This window comes from Pistacia vera, unplaced genomic scaffold (assembly GCF_008641045.1).
Source record: "Pistacia vera cultivar Batoury unplaced genomic scaffold, PisVer_v2 Contig1081, whole genome shotgun sequence".
Lineage (NCBI taxonomy): Eukaryota > Viridiplantae > Streptophyta > Magnoliopsida > Sapindales > Anacardiaceae > Pistacia > Pistacia vera.
Genome location: NW_022195117.1, coordinates 265,657 through 288,273, shown reverse-complemented (window position 1 = coordinate 288,273; position 22,617 = coordinate 265,657). Strand labels below are relative to the sequence as shown.

The 22,617-nt window shown below is 37.1% G+C and overlaps 2 protein-coding genes across 5 annotated transcripts; one reads left to right on the top strand and one right to left on the bottom strand.

Moving 5' to 3' along the window:
- Nucleotides 1-82: 82 nt before the first annotated feature.
- Nucleotides 83-4,763, bottom strand: LOC116134607 (maltose excess protein 1-like, chloroplastic). Its single transcript, XM_031420292.1, has 9 exons — nt 4,421-4,763; nt 4,106-4,279; nt 3,410-3,700; nt 3,195-3,284; nt 1,703-1,804; nt 1,495-1,613; nt 858-920; nt 686-747; nt 83-509 (listed from the first exon to the last, which is right to left on the bottom strand). Exons 1-9 carry the CDS (start codon nt 4,658-4,660, stop codon nt 427-429), a joined length of 1,224 nt encoding a protein of 407 aa, XP_031276152.1. The 5' UTR covers nt 4,661-4,763; the 3' UTR covers nt 83-426.
- Nucleotides 4,764-12,478: 7,715 nt separating this feature from the next.
- LOC116134473 (septin and tuftelin-interacting protein 1 homolog 1) lies at nt 12,479-19,503 on the top strand. Of its 4 annotated transcripts, XR_004128747.1 has the most exons (5): nt 12,479-12,738; nt 13,559-13,812; nt 13,899-16,379; nt 18,846-18,948; nt 19,028-19,503. XR_004128747.1 is itself a non-coding variant. In XM_031420166.1 (3 exons), the coding sequence occupies exons 2-3, from the start codon at nt 13,566-13,568 to the stop codon at nt 16,262-16,264; spliced, it is 2,613 nt and encodes an 870-aa protein (XP_031276026.1). In that variant the 5' UTR covers nt 12,479-12,738; nt 13,559-13,565; the 3' UTR covers nt 16,265-16,953. The 4 variants fall into 4 exon arrangements, 1 of the variants encoding a protein (XP_031276026.1); XR_004128743.1 differs by having other exon boundaries at nt 18,846-19,503; XR_004128744.1 differs by lacking the exons at nt 18,846-18,948; nt 19,028-19,503 and adding an exon at nt 18,778-18,796.
- The last annotated feature ends 3,114 nt before the right edge of the window (nt 19,504-22,617 follow it).

Genomic DNA, 22,617 nt, shown 5'->3' with positions numbered 1-22,617 from the left:
AGCTTAGAAGATATATGTATACCAGAAGTAAATCAACACCGATATTTTCGTGAAGAAATTTCTACCCAAGCTTGCAGACTCATTGAGATCATAAGAATAAGAACAAATAACACTGAAACTAGGGATATTATCAATTGGGGTACAAACATTTTTTGGGTGGAGAACCCAATTTTATTACAAAATTTAAACTACGTTGCATATAAATTACACGCATTTATTCATCGGCCATAAGGCTATATTCCACCCCTTATGTTATTACCTTAACAGTTACAACTTAATTATTCCAAGCTTCTCCTTGCATTAACTGAAAGGACCACACAGTTTATGTATTTTCAACTTCATGTTTACTCAGGAACTGCATCTCAAAGGACAAGAATAATTTCTATATTCCATGCTTACTATCAGGTAATCAGATCACTTGTCAACTTAACGTCCGAAAACCAACTCTTTCAAAGATCTCATAGGTGAGTTGTATCCATATACTACAGTATCTTTCCACAAAGCCATACCTGCTCAATCGAAATAAATTAACATCTCCATTACGTTTAACCATTTAATCAAGGTAAGGGTATAGAGTATCTATTCTTTTTCAAAGTAAATGGTTCAGACAATTGGGGCCGAGGTGGAGTTTTTTATCTTATATTATTCCCCAAAAGCTATGGCTCTACGGGAATTTAGAAAGTACCTATCCATGAAAATAAACCAGCTGTTGCCGCCAAAAAGAATTCCCTGCTGATAACATTGAAACTGAAATCACAACATAATGAGTTAGTTGAGATTAGAATTTACAAGTCTCATTCTCAGAAAGAACACTTGAAATTTTAAAATATAGATTAAAAAACTTTATAATTTCTTACCAGTACAGGCAGGCAATATTCGCATACCCATAAAATAGGGATGCCCAAGTTGCACCAGTGAACCTGCAAGCATAGTTGAATGAATATAGTACTGATATTTTACACAAAAATACATTGGTTCACTGTTATGGAGGCATGATGATCAAGAATTGCAAGGTTTAGGATAAAAGAAGAAATTGAAGCACATCAATTTTTTTACCACATAAGCTAGTTTTACATGTTCCCACACAACAGAATTCTCTCAACTGCTTTACAATTTCCATATTCAGATGGTTTGTAGAACTTTTAATCATTCACGAGGAAGAGCTACTCAAGACGTTCTTTCAACTGACCATTATTTCAAACTACTATGTTGTTCTGAACAGCTGCTAGTTGTGCAAACACCAGATGGCGGGATTGTATTAATATCAAAAACTGACTGTTGACCTAATCCATACATGTCAAACTCCAGTTTTTTGCTACTAGCAGGTGATATAATAAAGGCAGCTGATTAGGCATAGCTTATCAGAATGTAAGATGGTATAATTGGCTGGCCCAGAGTTATAATTTGAAAAGTTAAAAAATCTAAGAAATAATGTCACTTGACCATCTCATACAGAATGAAAGGAAAAACGGATCAATAGGGGAAGAGCCATACCACATTAAATCGCGAATAAAGAGTGCACGTGGGATCATAAGTGCATTTCCAATCATAGCAAGCAACATTGAGAATGCTGACAAGCCTTTGATGTTATCAGGGTACACGAAATTTGTCCACTACACAGGCATCATAAGTTTCAGTCAAGAGAGGGATACCATAACCTGTTTGATGTTGAGGTATAAAACTGAAGCATACAAACGATTACCATTTGTGAAACAGGCATCCACATGAAGAGAAGGGTTGCTGTCCATCCAGCTAGTGCTCCAACCAATTTGACGCCTTTCTCTGGAAGTTTGCCCATTCTTGCCTGCAAATCTTAGCAGCAGGCAGTTTAAAAAATTGCTTCATTGAACTGCATATCTCTGTACATTATTAACATGAAGGAAAAAGAAATGACTTCTAAACTCTCAAAAGGTAGTAATCTTGAGTTTAGATGACAACCTAAGGTCATTTATATTAAGGAAAATTGCTTAATCAAACTAGTTTCCTATAAGGTTTTTCCAGAAGGAAAGACGCAAGAGAAGATCTTTGGACTTAAGTAGTATATAAACATTCAAGTTAATAACGAATCTGTCAATGGTACTCAAGAAGTGACGAATCATAATTGTCCAAGCAAAAAGAAAATTAGTTTTTACATGGGTATCTCAGTCTTTCTCATACTACCCTGACTATTCCAATGAAATGATACAGCGAGTTTCAGCTAGGAGGCTGTCCTCTAGGCAAGAAAAATCCCATAAGTTCTACATTCCTCTTTGTGCTTTTTAAAGCTAAACATAAAAAATTATAGTAAAAATAAATAAATAAATAAATTCCTATTCCTGTACAAAGAGCATCAACATTCAAAAAGGCTATAAAGTAGTACCAAAACAGAGTTTACTTTTCTGCCTTTTACATTAGAATGCACATATATCTAAAGGCTGAGAACTCAAGCCTTAAAGGATTTCAGAATTCAAGTTTAATACTAAATATTATAAAAGTGTGAGAATGCACTGTCATGCTACATTTAGCACTGCACTGGACAACACATCTTTTGATGCAGTGAGGTAAAACTTCTACATGGTGCAATACTGTTGCTAAATCCTCTTAACTCCATTACCAAATGTAGTTTTCCATAATTCCAACCAAACTCTGCAATATAGACACTCTGTTTCCCATATTCCATAAAGGTCGCATGCTAGAGTTGCCTATGCAATCCAATTTTCCAGACCCAGCTGTCAAAAGGACAATTCATTGCCAGTGCTGGCCCAGCCAAGTGAAATCATATCTTTACATTATTATATTAAATGCCCATATCAGAATAACACAAGATTGCATTCTGCTTAATTATTTTATCATAAAAGAAAAAAATAATCATCTGAATATTTGAAGATCGTTTTCTTGAGGAAGATAAATATGTGATTAATAAAATTGAATATCTGGAAAAATAAGACAGGCGATCAGCTGTGCACATTGTTTCACCATGTAAATTAGGAAGTTTTAAATCATGAAAAATTTCTCTTTCCAAGAAAGGATTTTTTGGACATAGTATCATCATCTGCAGAATTCATAATCCTTTCTAAGAAAGATTTTTGCACATAGTACTATCTACAGCAGAATATAATCCATAGCTTAGCATTCCCCCATATCTTTTAGGAGTCACATCTGCCGTACACCATAACAAGAGGTAGATTAATACCCTATAAGCAAGAAAAGCTTACCATAACAACAGCTGTCACGCCTACGGCAAAAGCTATCACCCCTGGAACAATACTGTTTGGTATATATGGTACAAATGTAGACCACATCACCTGTAGCCAAATTTATACATAAAAAAGGTCATGGAGAATCAACATATTGTGAGATACATAGAAGTTTTCTCAATCACTGTGTGAGTGGGTGCATAGTGCAAGATTGAGAGGAGCAGAGAGTTTACTTGAGGAAGGACTGTTATCCCACCAACGGTAATAAAATCTTCCCAGAATCGCCAGATTTCAGCATTCAGCATACCGAAGTAATTGAGGAAGTTTAAAACAAGACCACTGGCCACAACAACTGAAGTAACCACAAAGTGAGGCAGAGGCATTGCTTCTCCCATTGCAAGCTGAGCAATGACCACATATATTGAAACAGCGCCCAATGTTTGGACCGCAATAGCCTCTTTCTCCCTCTTCTTGGCAAAGTATGAAAGAAGCGAAAGATTCCCAAGCAAACCAGTAAGCATGCCCTGTATTCACAACATTCACTCCCTTAACTCCCAATGATGAAAACTCCAAATTGGCCAACAAGAAACAAAGGAACGGGGATAACTTGAACTGTCAAATTGTGATTTTTTTTTTTTTTTTCTTTTTCAATAACAAAACTCCAGATCTCTGAATAATTTCTTAAATATATCATTACATCATTTCATTCTTCTATTTTTTTTCATATATAAAACGCTTAGAAAACCCCCAAAACAACTCTTCACTGAAATTCCAACTGAAGACAACAAATGATTAGCAAATGGAGACAAAACCAACCCAACTTTGTTTCATCTAAGGCGTTTTTAGGGAAAAATAAGACTACCCACATTAAAAACAAGCACATAAAGTAAATTGTACCAAAGATAAAGAAATTAATGCGATCTCGTTACCAGCCATGGGACCGCCAAAAGGGCAGTTTTATTTCCTGCTATAAGATTCTGAGCATTAAGGATGATCTGAGGCATTTGCAGCACCGTAAATGGGATGTTTGCCGCTCCAGAGAACTTGGCCGTCAAGGAATTCCATTGCTCAAAGCTCTTATTGCTCCTAAAATTCGCCGATCCCTTCAATAATATTCCCAATATTCCCACCAAAAGTTAGAATCATAAGCATCAAGACTAATAATTTCATATTATATAAAGGTTATTAATAGACATTTGGAATGCAAGTAATGACACCAAAACCAAGTGCTAAATAAAAAAAACCTGGTGAAGAGGATGAGGGAAGTCGGAGTCAAGAGCGGGAAGGGGAGCAAGAGCGCGGTGATGGTGAAGAGAAGCAAGAGTGTAGTGGGTTATAAAAAAGACATTGTTAAGATTGTTAACGGGCTTGGTGGAGAAAGAAAAAGATTGTTGAGGGAATGAAGGAGAAGTAGTGGGATGTAGAAAGCAATGTGTGGTTGGTGATTTAGAAGCTGAAGGAACAATTAAAGACCTAATAGCCATTGAATGTGAAAGAGAGAAATGAGTGAAAGAAGAAGACGAAGAAATGTGCAGACGGAAGCTTGGGCAATGTGTCAGTTTGCGTATCTAAAGGACTACACGTGGAGGGAAGTTCAGTTGAGGATATCTTGGCACTGCTCCGATAGATGGGGATCTTGTTCGCTAATTACTTGTGACTAAAGATTGTCATTATTTTTATTTTTAAAATAATTAGAAGGAAAATTATATCGATTTTGGAAATAATTCAAATTGAGAGCAATGTTTTAAAATAATGGTGGAAAATTAACCCGTCAGCGGCCCATGACGGGTTACGTAGTTTGGCGGGCCGAGCCTAACTCACCTCCATTATGGAGAAAATGGCTGGCCCAGCTCGGCCTGCCAACCCTAATGTAATATCCCACTTGAGGTACGTATTTAAGATTTCTGTATTAGTTAAAGTTTATCATTTCAACTTTAATTGAGTTTGTATGTGTGAGTGGTTGAATTGTTGCCTTGAAATGGTTGAGTTTTGGTGAAGTTGGAAATCCAATCTTCGCCGGGGCGAAGAATAAGCTTCGCCGCGGAGGAGGAGGAGTTGCACCACGGGTAGGTCTGCCCTATTTCGCCGGGGCGACAGAAAGTTCTTTGCCGCGGCGACGAGCCTAAAACAAAGTTTTTGGTTTTCTAGAGAATTTTTCTTTTGGGGCACAATGACCATTCTACCCCTAATTAGTAGGAAAAGTGGGGAGTAAAATGAAAGGAAATTTAGTAGAGATTGTGTTTGGATGGGGGTGATTTGAAAAGAATCAAAGGATATAGATGGAATTTCTAAAGAAGGACAAGGGCAAAATGGGAAATGATGCTTATAATATGAACTAAAAAGGGTTAAGTGTAGAGAAACCCTTATTTCTTCATTCACCCGCCTTTTCCATTTGCCACTTTCTAATTTCTCCATCCAATCTTCCGATTTTAAGGGATTTAAGGGTTTTGAGTAGAGATTTCACCTAAAGCATCCTAAGTAAGGATTCATGCTTTAGATGTGAGTTTTCTTATAATTGTAGTGAAGTCTTATTTGGTTGTTGCTGTCCTTGTTGTGTGTTTGAGTTGTAGAGAAGAGACAAGACCACAAAGGGAAGGAAAAGTGCTAAAGAAGTCATCTTTGACAAGGTAAGTAAATCCAACCAACTTGAGTTTTGAATAAGTTTTTGAGTAGAGATTTAGAGATTGAGTAGAGATGTATGCTTGTATAAGTATGTTATGTTGTTGAGATGAGTTGAGATGAATATGTATTATGAGAATTGTTTTTTATGTGTGATGAGAAATGGAATTTGAGATGAAGATTGAGAGATGTTGTGTGAACCTATTTGGAAGTGCTTTTTGATAGGGATTATGAGTATTTGAGGGAGTTTTTCCCCATTTTGGATGGCTAGAGAATGAAGTATAGTAGTAATTTAGTAGAGTGTTTATATGCACATGAGTTGTTTGATGAAATCCTAAGTAAAATCTGCTCTGTCACTGCCGTAACTTTCTAAGTGATATTTGGGCATTTACGGTTTGAACGGGCTGAGATCAAAACATAAAAGATGTAGCCCTGTTTCTAAGCTTTAAAACGAGACCAGAACCGTAGCAATCGGAGGTGTATAAACGCAAGTTATGGTCTTTTTAGTGTGACTGGTGTAGAATGACTGTTTTGAGGAAATCATGTATTTGGCATTTCATTAGTGCATTAGTGAGCATGAATCAGCTCTCACAAATTGTTATGCACTTAAGTAGTAAGAATAGCATTAGTATAGTAGAGAATGTGAGTATAAGCTACTTTAAGAGTTAAGAGAAGAGAATAGAGTAGGTTGTGCGATGGGAACCCGTGAGTAATGGGTAGAGTATTCCGCATGTACGCCGCATTGAGAGAGCGGTATGAGTATCAGAAGAGAAGTGGTGTAGCCCGTGAGAGTGCATGCGGATGAGGGCTATACCCGAGTACCGAGAGAGGAGATATATACTCACATGGCCAAGGGTTCCGAATCCATGCAAAACCGAGTCCGATCGGCTAGAATGAGTAGAGGTTCAGTAGAGGGGAGTGAGTCCCGGCCGTGCCCCGGTAAGATGGGGCGTGACTTATGAAAGAGTTATTAGAAAAGAGTTTTAAGAGAAAGAGAAAGAGAAAGAGAAAAAGAGAGAAGTACCCAAAGAGAAATTGAATGAGGAGTTGTAAGGAAAGAATTAGAGAGAGAGAGTTACGGGGCTAGCATGAGTAGAGGATTTACTTCTGAGCATTATTTTAGTGCTCACCCCGTTGTTTCTATGTTTGCGGACCTAGGTGAGGACACTGTGATGGATGTCGGCGTTCGAGAAGAAGCGGGTTACACTTCCTTATGTTTTTGATGACTTTTGTATATGTTATACATTTTGTGTAAAAATGTATAGGTGTTAAAGAATATATATATATTTAATAAAAAGAAAATTTTGGGCCCAATTTCTTTTATTATTTTATATGATTTTATTATGAGAATTTGGTAGTAGTGGCTATTACACCTAACCCGCCGGGTTAGGCGGCGGGTCCGGCAGGGTTAGCCCGATTTTCTTATTTTTTTTGTTTTTTTTTATTAACTTTTCAAATAAATAATTATAAATATAATTGTTTTTAGTTAACTTTTCAATATCAAAATTCAATTCAATTCAATTTTTTTTTTTTTTTTTTTTTGTTAACATTTCAATATTAATTCAATTTTAATACAATAAAATTGTAATATAAGAAAAAAATAGATATCATTCATCAAAAAAAAAAAAAATAAGAAATATTAACAATTATACCTCGTTAAAAACCTCACCAAGAGAAACCAATGGGAGAAAAACTTGGTAAAAAAAAAGAATGCAATAATTGATAATTAATTACGAATTATATTTATTAAACAAACTAATTTGGGGGTGGTTCACTAGGACCTCTCATCTGTATCATCTATATTACAAAATTGAAATGATTCTACTAAAGTTTTGTCGCGTAACCTCGTATTGACTTTTATGGCGCGATCGTTCCCAATCTCGAAGACATGTGAGGACTTCAATCATTTTTGAGCAAGTTTAGTCCTCCTTTCATTTAAAATCTTCATTGACTAAATGTTTGTTCGGATGAAACGGTTGAGACAGGAACAGCAAAAACATCCAAGGCAAGTCTGATATACCCGAAAAATACATTTTTGGCTCTCCAAACTCTAAGATATCAAGTGACCTGCGAAACATTTCGGGGGTTGTCAATATTGTTGAGTTCATTACCTGCGACTCCATGGAGGACAGTATATTAGTTGTTTTTGTGGTGTGCTTCTGAAGAGGAGGATGTGCTTGGATTCGGGTCCTCTTTGGCCTATTCAGTGCATTCCAAGAGTATAAGTCTTTATTTGTTGTTTCTTCTGATACAGCTTCTCTGGATATTTCGCTTTTTGCGACTGCGGGTTCCATACCTGTTTCATATTGAAAATATACTTCGAAAAGACTATTTTTACCTCTCCTATTGATGACATATGATTCGGTTTGGAATTTTCACTTAAATTGTCAAAACCATTTTCTAAACGTTCTAATTTAATTCTAGGATCAAATATAGCACCTAAACAATAAAGAAAATGAATAGGTTCCCAATTTTTCAAAAAAAAAATTTGCATTGCCTTTAGTGGTGCATTTAAAATTCATTGTCTTTGTTTTTTGAAATAACTCAGAAATTTTTATAATTGTATGTATTTTATAATGTTGTATTACCAATGGACTAGTAGGATAATACACACCAGAAAGTTGTAAGTGGATTGGTAAAAACGTTTGAGAAAAGAATGAAATCTTAGCTATCTTCCAATCATTTTTCTATCAAATAATGAGGACTTCTATTATTTGCTACAAAAACTAATTATTAGCATAAGGTAAACAGAATCAAACATTAAATAGTACTTTCCATCTAACATGATATCTAAGCAAAAGTTCTAGGAGACATATTTGATTTATACAAGCTTCTTGAAATTCAGCATTTCTTTTATTACTACCAGTAATCCAAGCTAAAGATTCCCTAATTCTATCAATATTTTGTTAATTGTTTTCATATCACTTTTCACAATTAAATAATAACATGACATGCACAACGTTAGTGAAAAAAACTTCAAATTGTTATATAAAAGATAATTGTTTGAAAAAATCTATAGCTTTACTATAGAACTTGCATTATCTAAAGTTAAACTTATCACTTATCAATAATATCATAATCTTCTAAAACTTCAACAATTTTATTATAGATTTCTAAACCACTATTTCCACATCCATTAATCTAAATCCTAATAAAGATTTATATAATTTAAATTCATTATCAAAATAATGACTAGTCACACAAATTAATCTTGTTTAGCCTACCACTCCAAATACGGCAGTTAGAGCCACACTAATATGACAAGTATGAATTTATTTTTTAATTATAATTCATTTTTTTAAACAATTTTTTAAATCATTTCTAGTTAAGTTTTAGAACTTTTAAATCCGGAAAAATGAATTTGAACAAATCTTTCAAAATATATCTTCAGCCATATAATGGTTGATCAGTTGCAGCTAGGGGTGTTCGGTACCGGGTACCTACACTTTTTGAAGGAACCAAAATCGGAACCGGAACCAGAACCGGAACCGACGGTTCCGGTTCCAGGTACCCAGAACCAGAACCTGTAACAACGGTTCAGGTTCTGGTTCGGGTACCCTGTAAATTACATGACCCCAAAAGTTTTTAAAATGGAAAAAAAACCTTTAAAAACTTACAAATACCCCCCCCCCACCTGGCACTTGTACAAAAAAAAATTACAAATTATAAATTCAAAATTACAAACTCCATTACTTTGTAAAGGTAGATTCTCAAAAGTCAAACCAACTTACTTAAAGTTATGAAATAAAATATAAATGTATTCACATTACTTTTTCTACAAAAGTTTATATTAACTCCCCTAATCTTTAATTTATTTTATATTAGTCTCGGTTCTGGTCCTGGTTCTGGTTCTGGTTCCTAACTATAGGAACCGGAACCGGAACGCAAGTAACGATTCCAAAAATTGGAACCGGAACCTACCCATTGACGACTGGTTCTGGGTAGGAACCGGAACCAAACTCAGGGTACCCGCCGGTTCCGGTTCAACTGGTTCTTTTGAACACCCCTAGTTGCAGCAATATATAAAGCTAACTGTTCCCTATATACATCAGAATTATAACCGCAAGTGTACCCATATTAGTTATTTGAGTTTGATTGTTTTCTTATTTCATGTTGATAATATGTTATTAGCATCCTTTTTAAAGTACTAGTACCATTACCTGAATCAGCTTTATAACATTTCTACAATATTTGCATCTTGTTTCTTGACTTGAACGCCATTTTCTGTCCCGTAAAACTTGTCGAAATGCTCCCAAACGTCTGATGTGTGCCTGTCTTGTGTTTCGACGGCAGTTGATGAACCCGTCTCAACTTGAGATGGAGTTGGACGAGGACGACGTTACAAGGACGACTTCTAGAACCACCGGGAGCTGTTGGAATCGACGGCATATTTTGAAGTGTATCGGATTCTGAGACTGGGATTGGGACAGCGAGACTATTTGAATCTCTTGCATTCATAGTAAAATCAGCGGGACTAGGACTAGGATAGTAGTTTTCTTCATCATTGAAATTGAGGGAGAGAAATATCTATCCATTGTAGTTGAAAAAAAAATTGATATAGAAGAAATAAAATTAAAGAAAGAGAATTGGAATATGGAAATTGGAATTTGGAAAATTAGAAATATGAATTGAAAATTGCAAAAACTAATAAAAATTAAAATAGAGCAAATTGATAACAAAAAGATTAAGAGAATAAATGAATAATTGAGAGAATAGAGATTAGAGAATATGAGAGAATTGAGTTGTGAGAAAATGAGAGGTTAGGGCCAATTATAGAAAAAAATGGGGAAGAAAATGACGAAAAAGACACCTCCAACGGCTATAAAACGGCTATATTTCAAGGGTAAAAGGGTAATTTAAAAAAATATATTAATTTTACTTTTTTTTTTAATTTATTTTTCGGCCAACTCGGCGGGCCAACCAACATGCAACCCGCCGGGTTGGCGGGCCTCCTGCAGAGAAGACAAAATAGCAACCCGCGGCCCGGCGGGTTGCCATTTTGCAACCCGGCCTGCCCAGGGGTTGCTGGCGGGTTAGGCTCAACCCTATTGGCGGGCCGGTTTCAACCCTCTTCATTATGGGCCGGGTTAGGGTTGACCAGCCTAACCCGACCCATTTGTTCCACCTCTATTTTAAAACCTGGCCTGGCTCGGCCGGTTTAACCGAGACCTGGAAGCTTCAACGGGTCGGGTTTATATTTTTCATATTCACTCAAAACCCTAGAATTTGGGAGGATGATCGACGAACAATTGACGGCCAGAATGTTGGGGCTTTTGAAGGGAAAGTATCGGTGAATGCAATGGTGGTGACGACGTTGATTCCGGTAAGTAAATCGATCGAAAATCGAACAAAATTGGTAACGGCTACAACCGACCTTTGTCGACGATTGGCGAGGCTAACGAGGGTGCGGTGAGGTGAGTTTTGGTTGGGAGGAAGGGAGGAGTAATTTCTAGGTGATGGGGAGGGTTGTTGATATTGGCGTCAATGAGATCTGGCCTGGAATGTCGACGCCAACGTCGGTGAATCTGGTCGAAATCAAACCTATTTTGGCCAGATCTTGGGTATATTTTAAGGGGAATGGGCTCAAGGGACGATTGAGGTTGTATCTGGGGTGTCGTTGGCCGATTTGTATTTAGGGAGTGTTTGCTAAATTTCAAACACTGAATTTTAGAAGTTTTTGTCAATCGGTTCGACCGCTGATCAAACTAGTTAAACCGATCAACCCGGGACCTGGCAAAGTTGCCGGGTTTCACCCTGGGTTGGGTTTTAAAATATTGATTGAGAGTATCTAAGAAAATAACCTTCACCCGAAGTATGACATCATTTACAAATTACCCCTTTAGGACCAAATTACTCCGATAGGGGTTTTGGATAATGTCATAAGCCTATGATTAAGAACAAATTAGCATAGCCTTCATGCTACCACATTGTATTAACCCTTTAATCTCTATGAAGGATAGTACTTATTTAATTGGTTTAGTGATGTTGATTTTGATTGTTTTTACTTTTTATCAAGTTAATTTGGTGGAAATTCAAGGTACCCTTTCTTCAAAACATGCGGACCATAAAAGTTTATGGACTTGAGTTTTGTTATGCATTTAAGCCTTGCTACCCACATAAGATAATTAGGCTTTTAAATCTCCTAACCTCACTTCAAATTAAAACTATTAGATATGTAATTTATTATTATGAAAAAATAGATGCAAACAAGTATAAAATAAATTGGACAAAGTAAAGATTAAAGGGAAGAGAGAATCAAACGCCCGATATGTAATGGTTTGGCCCCAATCCCACCTATGTTCACTCCCCCAGCTATCTCCCTTCCCAACCAAGAAAAACTAATGTAAATAGCTTTGCTCTAGGTGCTATTAGACCTTTACCTCTCTCAAACTAGGACTTACTTTCTCTCACTAGCATCACATACTCTTTTAGAATTCGAGAATGGAATGATTTACAATAAAAACTCTCTTAATCGAGTAAAACGGGTCCATACCCGCACCTGTGCGTATGAGTCTACTTTCAAGGACCAGTGAAAATTGGACCTATACCTGGACCCGCCTATTGTTTTTTATGTGGGTGGACCGCATATACCCGCGGATACCCGTAATTATCAAAAAAAAAAAAAAATTTGAATTACCCTAATTCCTGAAATTCTATTCTATTTTTTCTCTTCAACACTTCTCCTCACTCTCGTCTCCGGTCGCCACTTCTCATCCAACCATCAATCTTATCACCATTTCTAATCTCCATCTTCTCTTTCGCTCTCATTCTCAACCTCCTCTTTCTTCTCCTTTCTTCATTCTCTGTCAATATCCCAACTCTCTCTTTCTTCTCCACTTTAAACAGCTCTTTCTCTTCATTTTTTTGTTTTCACTTTCCTCATCCAAAATTCTCTTCATCTTTCGAAGTCTCTGGCGCGGAGGTTCTTGGAGACCCATTTGAGGTAGGTTGAAGGGAGGGTGCCGAGCATTTTGCCTCTGTACTTGCCTTTGAATGGCTTGTAAATAAATTTTGCTTAATCACTTGCTTTTCTGTCCATGTTTATGCTATTGTGAATTTTTTTGCCTAAAATGTATCTTTCTATGTTAAATTTATATGATTCCAGCAGCTTTTTCTGAAAGTTTGATTTTTCTTGTGTTTTTTAATCTCTAAGTGTGTTCTGTCTGTTTTTTCTTGTGTTCTGATACAATATTGGTTCTGTCATATGTTAAAAATTAATTGGGCATGAATTTAAGATTCTTTTTTGTGTTAATTTCATGGATTTTGGATTCATAAGTGTTCTTTGGTGAAGTTCTGGTGTATATGCAAATATGGGTTTATTCGTTCACTTTATGACCCTCTGTTTTCTATTGTTTTTGTTTTTGAAATCTAAAATTTCGAATTAATATTAGATACATGGTGGTTGATTTCCTGCGGTTTCTTTAATTAATTAGATATTTTGGGACTGAAGTTGGGTATTTATTTCATAACTATTAGCTTCATAGCTTGTCAAGGTTTAAGCTTTCTAGACTAATTCATTTTTTTGGGTGTGAAAATTGGTGGATCCGGTGAAAATCGGAAATTTCAGTTGTTTTGATGTTGTTGTTCTTTAAATTAGCTATTTCGTTTAACTTAGCTAAAGAAATAAAGAGTGGGATCAAAATTTCGAAAATAAAAGTAGTTGAACAAATTCTTTTGATTGTTTTTGAAGAGTGGATAAATTGGTCTATAAAATTCATTTATAACTGAAATTTAAATTTGGTTTATGTTGTTTTGAATAGTAGATAGAGGATGGACGATGAGCAGGAGATGGAGAGGTTCGGAATGGAGAACGACTTTGAGGGAGGCCAGTGGATAAATGGCGAATTTTATTTCAAGAGGCGCAAGGAAAAACGAACTCAAACCAAAGACGATGTTTTGTATGGCGTTTTTGCCTCTGATTCTGACTCTGATGATGGTTACTCCAAGAAGCGGAGAAAAGACCGTGACTTTGGAAGAAAAGCTGATTTGACAAAGCCTGTCAATTTCGTTTCTACAGGTAAGTAATGTTTAACTAATTTAATTTGAATTTTGTGGGTCTTTTACATAGTATTCAAATTAATTTAAGGTTACTTGTTATTACAGGTACTGTAATGCCCAATCAGGAGATTGATAAGAATCTCAAAGAGGAAAATGATGATATTTTAGAGGAGGATGATGACAACCGCCCTGGTTTAGGTATTGGTTTTGGATCTGGAAATTCTGGTGCTGGTTTAGGTTCAGGTTTAGGGTTTGGTGGAAATAGTTCTAAGAAAAAGGATGCTGAGGTTAAAGCTTGTGATTTGGATGGTGATGATGATAGTTTCTTGCCAACAGCATTTGGGAGGAAGATAAAGGAGGGAGCACAGAGGAGGGAGAGAGAGCGGGAGAGGGAAAAATCGGAGAAAAAGAGTCAAGGCGGAAAAGGGAGAGAAATTGGCACTGGGGATGTAGGGGGTTTTGAGAAGTATACAAAGGGAATTGGTAAGAAGTTGCTGGACAAGATGGGGTATAAAGGTGGTGGGCTTGGAAAGAATGAGCAAGGGATTGTGACACCGCTTGAAGCAAAGATGAGACCCAAGAATATGGGTATGGGTTTCAATGATTTTAAAGAAGCACCAGCAGCAAAGTTGCCAGACTTGGAAAAGTTGGCGGAAAAGAAGATTGTGGGGCAGCAACAACCTGTTGGGAGAGCAAAGGAGAAGCTTTGGTCAAAGCAGACAAAGGGGAGGAAGAAGGAAGAGTATATTACCATGGAGGAATTGTTAGCAAAGAAACAAGAACAAGGGTTTGAGGTGGTTCAGAAGGTGATTGATATGCGAGGGCCACAAGTTAGGGTTTTGACAAACTTGGAGAATTTGGACGCAGAGGAGAAAGCAAGGGAGAATGATGTTCCGATGCCTGAGCTACAGCATAATATAAAGTTGATTGTGGACTTGGCTGAGCTTGATATTCAGAAGATTGATAATGATTTGAGGAATGAAAAGGAGACTGCATTGAGTTTGCAAAAGGAGAAGGAGAAGTTGCAGGAGATGGCCGATGAACAGAAGCAGCAGTTGGACAATATGGAGAAAATTGTTAATGTTTTGGGTCAAATTGAGAGAGAAAATTCATTAGGAACTTTAACATTGGACTCACTTGCAAACTATTTTAGTGACTTGCTCAGAAGATTTCCTCATGATTATAAACTCTGTAACTTGTCATGCATTGCTTGCTCATACGCTTTGCCTCTTTTTATAAGGACGTTTCAAGGTTGGGACCCTCTTCGGAATCCGTCACATAAACTGGAGATTGTGTCAACATGGAAGAATTTGTTGCAAACAGAGGATAGTCATGATTTATGGGATATATCAACACCTTATTCTCAACTGGTTTCAGAAGTTGTCTTACCTGCTGTGAGAATATCTGGCATCAATACTTGGGATGCAAGAGACCCTGAGCCAATGCTTAGATTTTTGGAGTCATGGGAGAAGCTGCTGCCTTCTTCTGTTCTTCAGACCATGTTGGATACAATAATTTTTCCAAAATTGTCAACCGCTGTGGACTCATGGGACCCACGTCGAGAAACTGTTCCAATCCATGTTTGGGTGCATCCATGGCTCCCAATGTTGGGACATAAATTGGAGGGTTTGTATCATATCATACGTATAAAGTTGAGTAATGTTCTTGACGCTTGGCATCCAAGCGATGTATCTGCTTACACCATATTGTCGCCGTGGAAGACTGTGTTTGATTCAACAAGTTGGGAGCAGCTCATGCGTAGGTATATTGTTCCAAAATTGCAAGTTGCTCTTCAAGAGTTACAAATTAACCCTGCAAACCAAAAGCTTGATCAGTTCTATTGGGTTATGTCTTGGGCTTCTGCTATTCCAATTCATCTCATGGTTGATTTGATGGAGAGGTTTTTCTTTGCTAAGTGGCTGCAGGTTTTGTATCACTGGTTGAACACTTCTCCGAACTTTGAAGAGATTCATAAATGGTATATGGGATGGAAGGGACTTCTTCCACAGGAACTTCTAGCTAATGAAAATATCCGGACTCAACTAAATCTCGGTCTTGACATGATGTCTCAAGCCGCTGATGGTATGAAAGTGGTCCAACCTGGCTTAAGGGAGAACCTTAGTTATCTTAGGGTGTTGGAGCAGAGGCAGTTTGAGGCTCAGCAGAAAGCAGCTGCTCAAGCTCAACAAGCAGCAGCAGCTGCTGCTTCCCATATGGATGGTACAGATGCACAACGTGAGATGACATTGAAAGAAGTTGTGGAGGCATATGCACAGCAGCATGAATTGCTATTTAAGCCTAAACCTGGAAGGACACATAACGGTCAGCAAATATATGGCTTTGGCAACATAAGCATATATGTGGACTCCCTAAATCAAATGGTGTATGCGCAAAAGGAGGAAGGATGGACTGCAGTTACACTTGACACATTGCTGAGGATGCACAATAATTCTATTGCAAGGAGATATTGAATTTGGTTACTGTGCTTTGAAGAGCTGTATCAGGGTAAAGTAACTGATGGCTGAGAGAACAAAGAATTTCAGTTTTTGTAGGCTGTATGCATAAACAGTTTCAAAGAATTAAGAGGTTAGCTTTTTCTTAATTTCATCTTTCCTTTGGTGGCCAGACTTTTTGGTTGTAAGAAATAGTTTTTAACACAATTTTCCTTGATATTAACTCAGTTTAGTACAATACTTTAAACTTATGTTAGTCGGTCTTGTAAATATATCATGCTAATGCCACATTTTTCTTTCGAGGAAGTTTGTTTCACCATATTGGAATCTTTTGATATTGGGTTCTTTTGGCCTTTCGATAAGAACAAATATTTTTAGATAAGGACGGTAAAATCCTCATTCATTTGTCTTTGTCCCCCTGTACTTTTTTCTTTTCTGTTTCGCTATGAATTATATCCTTTTGCTGTAACTTTCACTTCAGTTGGCTTTCACTAAAGGCTCTCTTGTTTTTTATTGTCTCATATATGCAAGGCTTATACTTCTTATATTTTTCTGTCAATTTGTTTTTCCCTTTAAATGTAGAATGTGGATTAAAGACCTATAGTGCTTTGTATGGCTTTCAAGTTCCCTAATAAAATTTTGCTTTTACCTGGAAGAGGAAGGAAAAGTAGTGAGAGTGGGCTGTACAATTAATTTGCCGATAGAGAGGAGAATTTTTTTCTTTTTTTGGATGTTCAACACAAATGTTTAAGGCATTGTTTATGACTTGGACTCTTTGACAGATGAATTTGCTCCATGGTTATGAAAGAATTTCTGTTCATTAATGCAATGATGTGTCTTAACTATTGGAAACTGTTGTATTAAGTTGGAATATTAGACATGACAAGTGGTGATAAATGATGAATACTACCATGTATGTTTATATTTACTATTCTGTTTATTAGATCTGAAAGTGATCCAAAAGCTATTCTGTTGATTTTCAACTCTCAGAAGCAATTCCTCTTGAAAATTTGAAGAATCCTATTACAATGCATACTGACCACTTTATCTGTCATTTCTTTATATTATTTCCTTTAAATACAAAAACTCTATGGAGAGTGAAATGCATCACGTATATTATTTCATAAAATATTACTTAGAGATAACTTCGGTATCTAAAATTTACTGAAAGAAGCATAGAATGCATGAGCTAAATTTAGTATGGATCATTGAAGAAATGCTTGACTTTCTGGGAGGCAAAATGCCTGACGGAAAGTAGGGGCTTGGATTGAGCAAAAAGAGTTCATGGTGGGAAGTACAAATGTAAAGACATCAGCATAATAAGTAGAGTTCTACTTGTTGGTAAGTTGAAGGAATTGAAAGTTCAATTTCTCTCCGGGCATGCCATTCTGCACCTTAAAGAGTTCTCTTTTCATTCTTGTGCTTGAAACTTCCATTTCTTTTCAACTTTTCATTCTTTTCCGCTCTACTATTTTGAATGTTTTCTTGGTCACCTTTCTTTCCATTTTAATGAGAGACTACAAAATTTATTAATTTGTTAAATGAAATAAAACAGAACGTCAGTTTATGGAATACACCTGTGTGATCATTTATTCAATTTAATGAAAATACTGGTGGTTTTGGGTGATCGATGCCCCAGAGTGTAGCATAGTTCCAATCAATTGTCTTAACTGGCTATTAAAAGTAAAGTTATTCTGCATAAACCCAATTGAGAAAAATTGTTGTAAATACTGTATGTATTGTGTATTTGTGTTCCAATTTCTCTGTTGTTCTTCCTTTTATATATTTCCTGTTGGAGCCTTGGCACGTAAATGACTTTTTACTTCTGTAGAATGAGTTGTCTACATGTGGTTGTTGGATCCCAATATTGTGCTTCTATAGCATTGGTGGTGCTATTTTTGTGTGGTTTATGTTTTTTATATAATGCTATGACATCCATGTTAACTTTTTTTAAGAACAAACTCTGTAGGATTTTCATGAATTGCTTAGAGTTTATATTGATAGAGTAATACTACATGTACAAACAAGTCTTACAAAGATTTGTGTACAAACTAATGTGGCACAAAATAAATGGAAGAGTGAATATGATGAATTTGATTTTTTATATTCACTCATCCATTCATTTTATGCCACATTAGTTTGTACACAAATGTTTGTAAGATTTGTTTGTACATCTAGTATTATTAATGTTGATAACATTGACTAGATTTCGGAGACCCTTCTTTATTTTGTTCTTGGTACCAGAAGGCTTCCAGAGTTATCTTAGAAGATTTAGGGCACAAAAGTACTATTTAACTGTACCTATTGATTGAGAACAGCTTAAGAATTATATGATATGGTTTTCATCTGTCTAATTTATTAGAATCATGGGTTTAGGGACAGCTTGTCCTTTTTGTATGGACATCTTGTCCATTCTTGTATTCTTTCTATACTTTTTAGAGAGAGATTTGTTTCTCAGCAAATTTTTTTTTGTTAGAATCATGTGATTGTAATAGTGCCTGGAAAAGCTGAAGCCTTATGATTGGCCACAGCTTCTGTATCAAATTTTGCACGTCAAAGAAACTCAGCAGTTCCACTTTGTATTACTCTGATCTTACAGACAAGCTTTCATAGATCATGACCACGGATTGGCACATTATCAATTCGGTTCAACAAAGAATGGAATCTTTCTTTCAAGATGACAATGTTCACTGATTCACCAGGTAAAGGAGAAAGATTTCTGTGGTTTTAGCTTGGCAAAGGAGAAAGAATTCTAATAACCAGCTAAGAGTTTTTTACTAGTCCAAAGTTGCATCAGAGTCTTCTGAAGGGGTATGTGAAGTGAGTGGTGAGTGAAGAGCTGCTCACTGATGCAGAAGTTGTGCATCTTTGAAAGATGATCATAATTGGCCTTTCCTTGTAGGAGCACAAATCAAGGTAATATATGAGTTTTATGTTCTTCATCCTTCATCTTTTACTGATTACATGCTTATAATGTGAAGGCATTATTTTTTAGGATAATTTGTTTCTTTATGTTGTGAAAAGTTATAATTCTTAATGAATTCTATCTATATATTTTGACTTCACTCTGGTTAGAGCTCGACACTGTACTGATTTTGGGCTTAAATCAGCCTTTTTGTCCTTTTTATCATTTGTGTCTACTGGTTACATTGTTTTGAAATCCAAATTCTTTGTACTGACAGTTTTAGATCCTTTTAGATGATTGTAAGTATGAATAACTGCTGTATCCCTACACAAACTGAACTCTAATTTTTCATCACTGCTATTCTTTTGAACTGACATTGAGAAATTTTCAATTTATTTGGTCACTCTTTTTTCATATACAGCTATCCAAGTTAAAGGTATATTGCTCTTCTATGATGTTTATTTAATTTATTAGTAATTTTACAAAGCTAATGCTGGTTCTCACTATGATCTGGTGCCAGGATGTTTCTGAAGCATTAGTTAAGAAATCCAGATCCTTAAGATTTTGATGCGATCACCTGCAGATAAAATCAATCCACAACCAACCAACAATAATTCTCACACAAAATAAGCCAACACATTGTCAATCCACAATCAAAAATAACACCAGAAACAACAAATGCAATCCCAGCAATATTTGTATTAATCAGATAGTTTGAATAAAAATGGAACAGATAAAAGATGGAATGAACTGGACATAAACCCTGGCGGTTCGAGGAGCCAGGAACCTCCACTGTTTTATCAACCAAAATCAGGCTGTCTTGCTACTACTACTCTCCCTGAATATATACTAATCCCCTTTCCACAATTACTCTTACACAATTTGTATTCTCAAAACAGACTCTTACCCATGACACCTGTGCTTTGTGGACTCTACTCCCTTAGCAACCTTTCTAATGTCTTTTGCGCCCCTTAAGGGTGTAGACTTTATGCACTGCTGGTTTATCAATACTATTGCCTGCCCACCCCCATCCCTCCCCCTTCTTGAAGATTCACCTTGTCCTCAAGGTGAAACTGAGGAAACTGCATTTTAATCACTTCATATGGTTCCCAGGTGGCTTCAAAATCAGGTAAATACTGCCATTTGATGAGAACCTCTTTAGACCCATCTAATAGAGTACGCATAGAGAGAACAGTGTCTGGTTGGATCATTAATTCCATGTCTTCAGAGAGTGATTCTAGTAGGGGTTGGATAGGTACCGATTGATGTAAGCTCCTCTTGAGCTGAGAAATATGGAAGACAAGATGAATACGGGCTGTGGGAGGCAGATCCAATTTATAAGCCACTGGTCCAATGCGTTCCAAAACAGGGTAAGGACCATAGAAACGGGGACTGAGCTTTTCATTCACTTTCTGGGCAAGTGATTTAAACCTGTAGGGCTGTAACTTAAGGAAAATTGAGTCACCAGGCTAGAAGCATTCGTTTCGTCGATGGAGGTTAGCATTGTTTTTCATGCGAGCTTGAGCCACAACTAAATTGTCCTTAAGCTCCTTTAACATGGCATTTCGCTCAAGTAAGCCAAATAGGCCACTGTCGGGGCTGAGAACTGCAGAAACAGCAGAGATACGCTTCAAGGCACCTATTGACCACCTCCGTTTGCCCATCGGTTTGCGGATGGTAAGTCGAACTAAATTTTAGAACGGTGCCGGCAGCCTTGAACATCTCCTGCCAAAACTGACTCATAAAAAGTTTGTCTCTATTAGAAACAATGGAATTAGGGAACTCGTGTAGCCGGACCACTTCCTTAACGAATATGGCAACGACATCCTTTGCATTGTAGGGGTGACCAAGACTAAAAAAATGGCTGTACTTGGTTAGGCGGTCAACAACAACAAAAATGGTATCTACTCCCTTTGAACGTGGCAGCCCCCCGATAAAATCCATAGAGAGATCCTCAAAAACTTGTTTTGGAATGGGAAGGGGCTGGAGGAGTCCGACAGGTTTTAATGACGATTGCTTATTAAGTTGACAGGTGGTGCAGGCTTTAATGTAGCTTTGTATATCTCCCCGAATACCCTCCCAATAAACTATCGAAGATATTCTCTTGTATGTTCTGAAGAAACCCGAGTGGCCTCCATTAGGACTCTGATGGAACTCGGCCATTAATTTGGAAACAAATCTGGACCCTTTTGGAATAACCAGCCTGTCCTTATAGAATAGGCAGCCCCTGCGGAGATGGTAGTTGGGTTGACTAGAAGAATCAAGGAGAAGGTCCTGACTGATTCCCCTGAGTTTCGGATCTGTTTGTGCCTTCGAAGCCATCTCCTCATATTTAGAAAACTGTACCACAAATAAGGTTGAAATGTGTGCCAATTCTGTCTCATCTTCTCTTCTTGAAAGCGCATCTGCTACTCGGTTGGAAGCCCCTGGATAGTACTGAATTTCAAAGGTAAAACCCATTAGCTTGGAAATCCATTTGTGTTGCTTCGGAGTTTTTGTTCTTTGGTCCGTTAAAAACTGGAGGCTGCGCTGGTCAGTCTTGATTACGAACTTTCTGCCAAGCAAATAGTGACTCCATTTCTTGACTGCAAAAACAATGACCATCAATTCACGCTCATAAACCGATTTCAGCTTAGCTGTAGGGGAGAATGCCTTGCTGAGGAAAGCTATAGGTCGAGTCTGCTACACCAAAATAGCCCCGAGACCTCTGCCAGATGCGTCTGTTTGAATTTCAAAGGGGCATGTGAAATCTGGAACTGCTAAAACTGGGACAGTAGTCATGGCTTCCTTAAGCCTATCAAAAGCCGATTGTGTCGAATCATTCCAAGTAAAGGAATCCTTTTTTAGTAACTGAGTAAGGGGCTGTGCGATTGAACCATACCCTTTTATGAATCTCCGATAATAACCTGTCAACCCAAGGAAACCCCTCAATCCCTTCACATTCCCCGGTTGCGGCTAGGACACCATGGCCTCAATCTTTTTTGGATCTGCCTCTATCCCTTTTTCTGAAACCATGTGACCCGAATATTACAGCTTAGATTGGCCAAACGAGCATTTTTTCTTGTTAACAACCAACTTGTGTTCCTGCAAAATCTGAAAGGTTAGTTGTAAGTGCTGCATGTGTGTGGATATGTAGGGGCTATACACAAGGATGTCATCAAAGAAAACCAGGATGAATTTTCGGAGAACAGGCCTAAATACTGAGTTCATTAAAGCTTGAAATGTTGAGGGCGCATTAGTGAGTCCGAAAGGCATCACAAGGAACTCGTAATGCCCCTCATGTGTGCGAAAGGCTGTTTTGGAAACATCAACCTCTCGCACCCTAATCTGATGGTACCCCGACTTAAGGTCCAGTTTTGTGAAAATTGTTGCCCCGGCTAATTCATCAAGTAACTCTTCAATGGTCGGTATTGGGAATTTATCAAGTATTGTAATATCGTTTAGGGCCCGGTAATCCACACAAAAT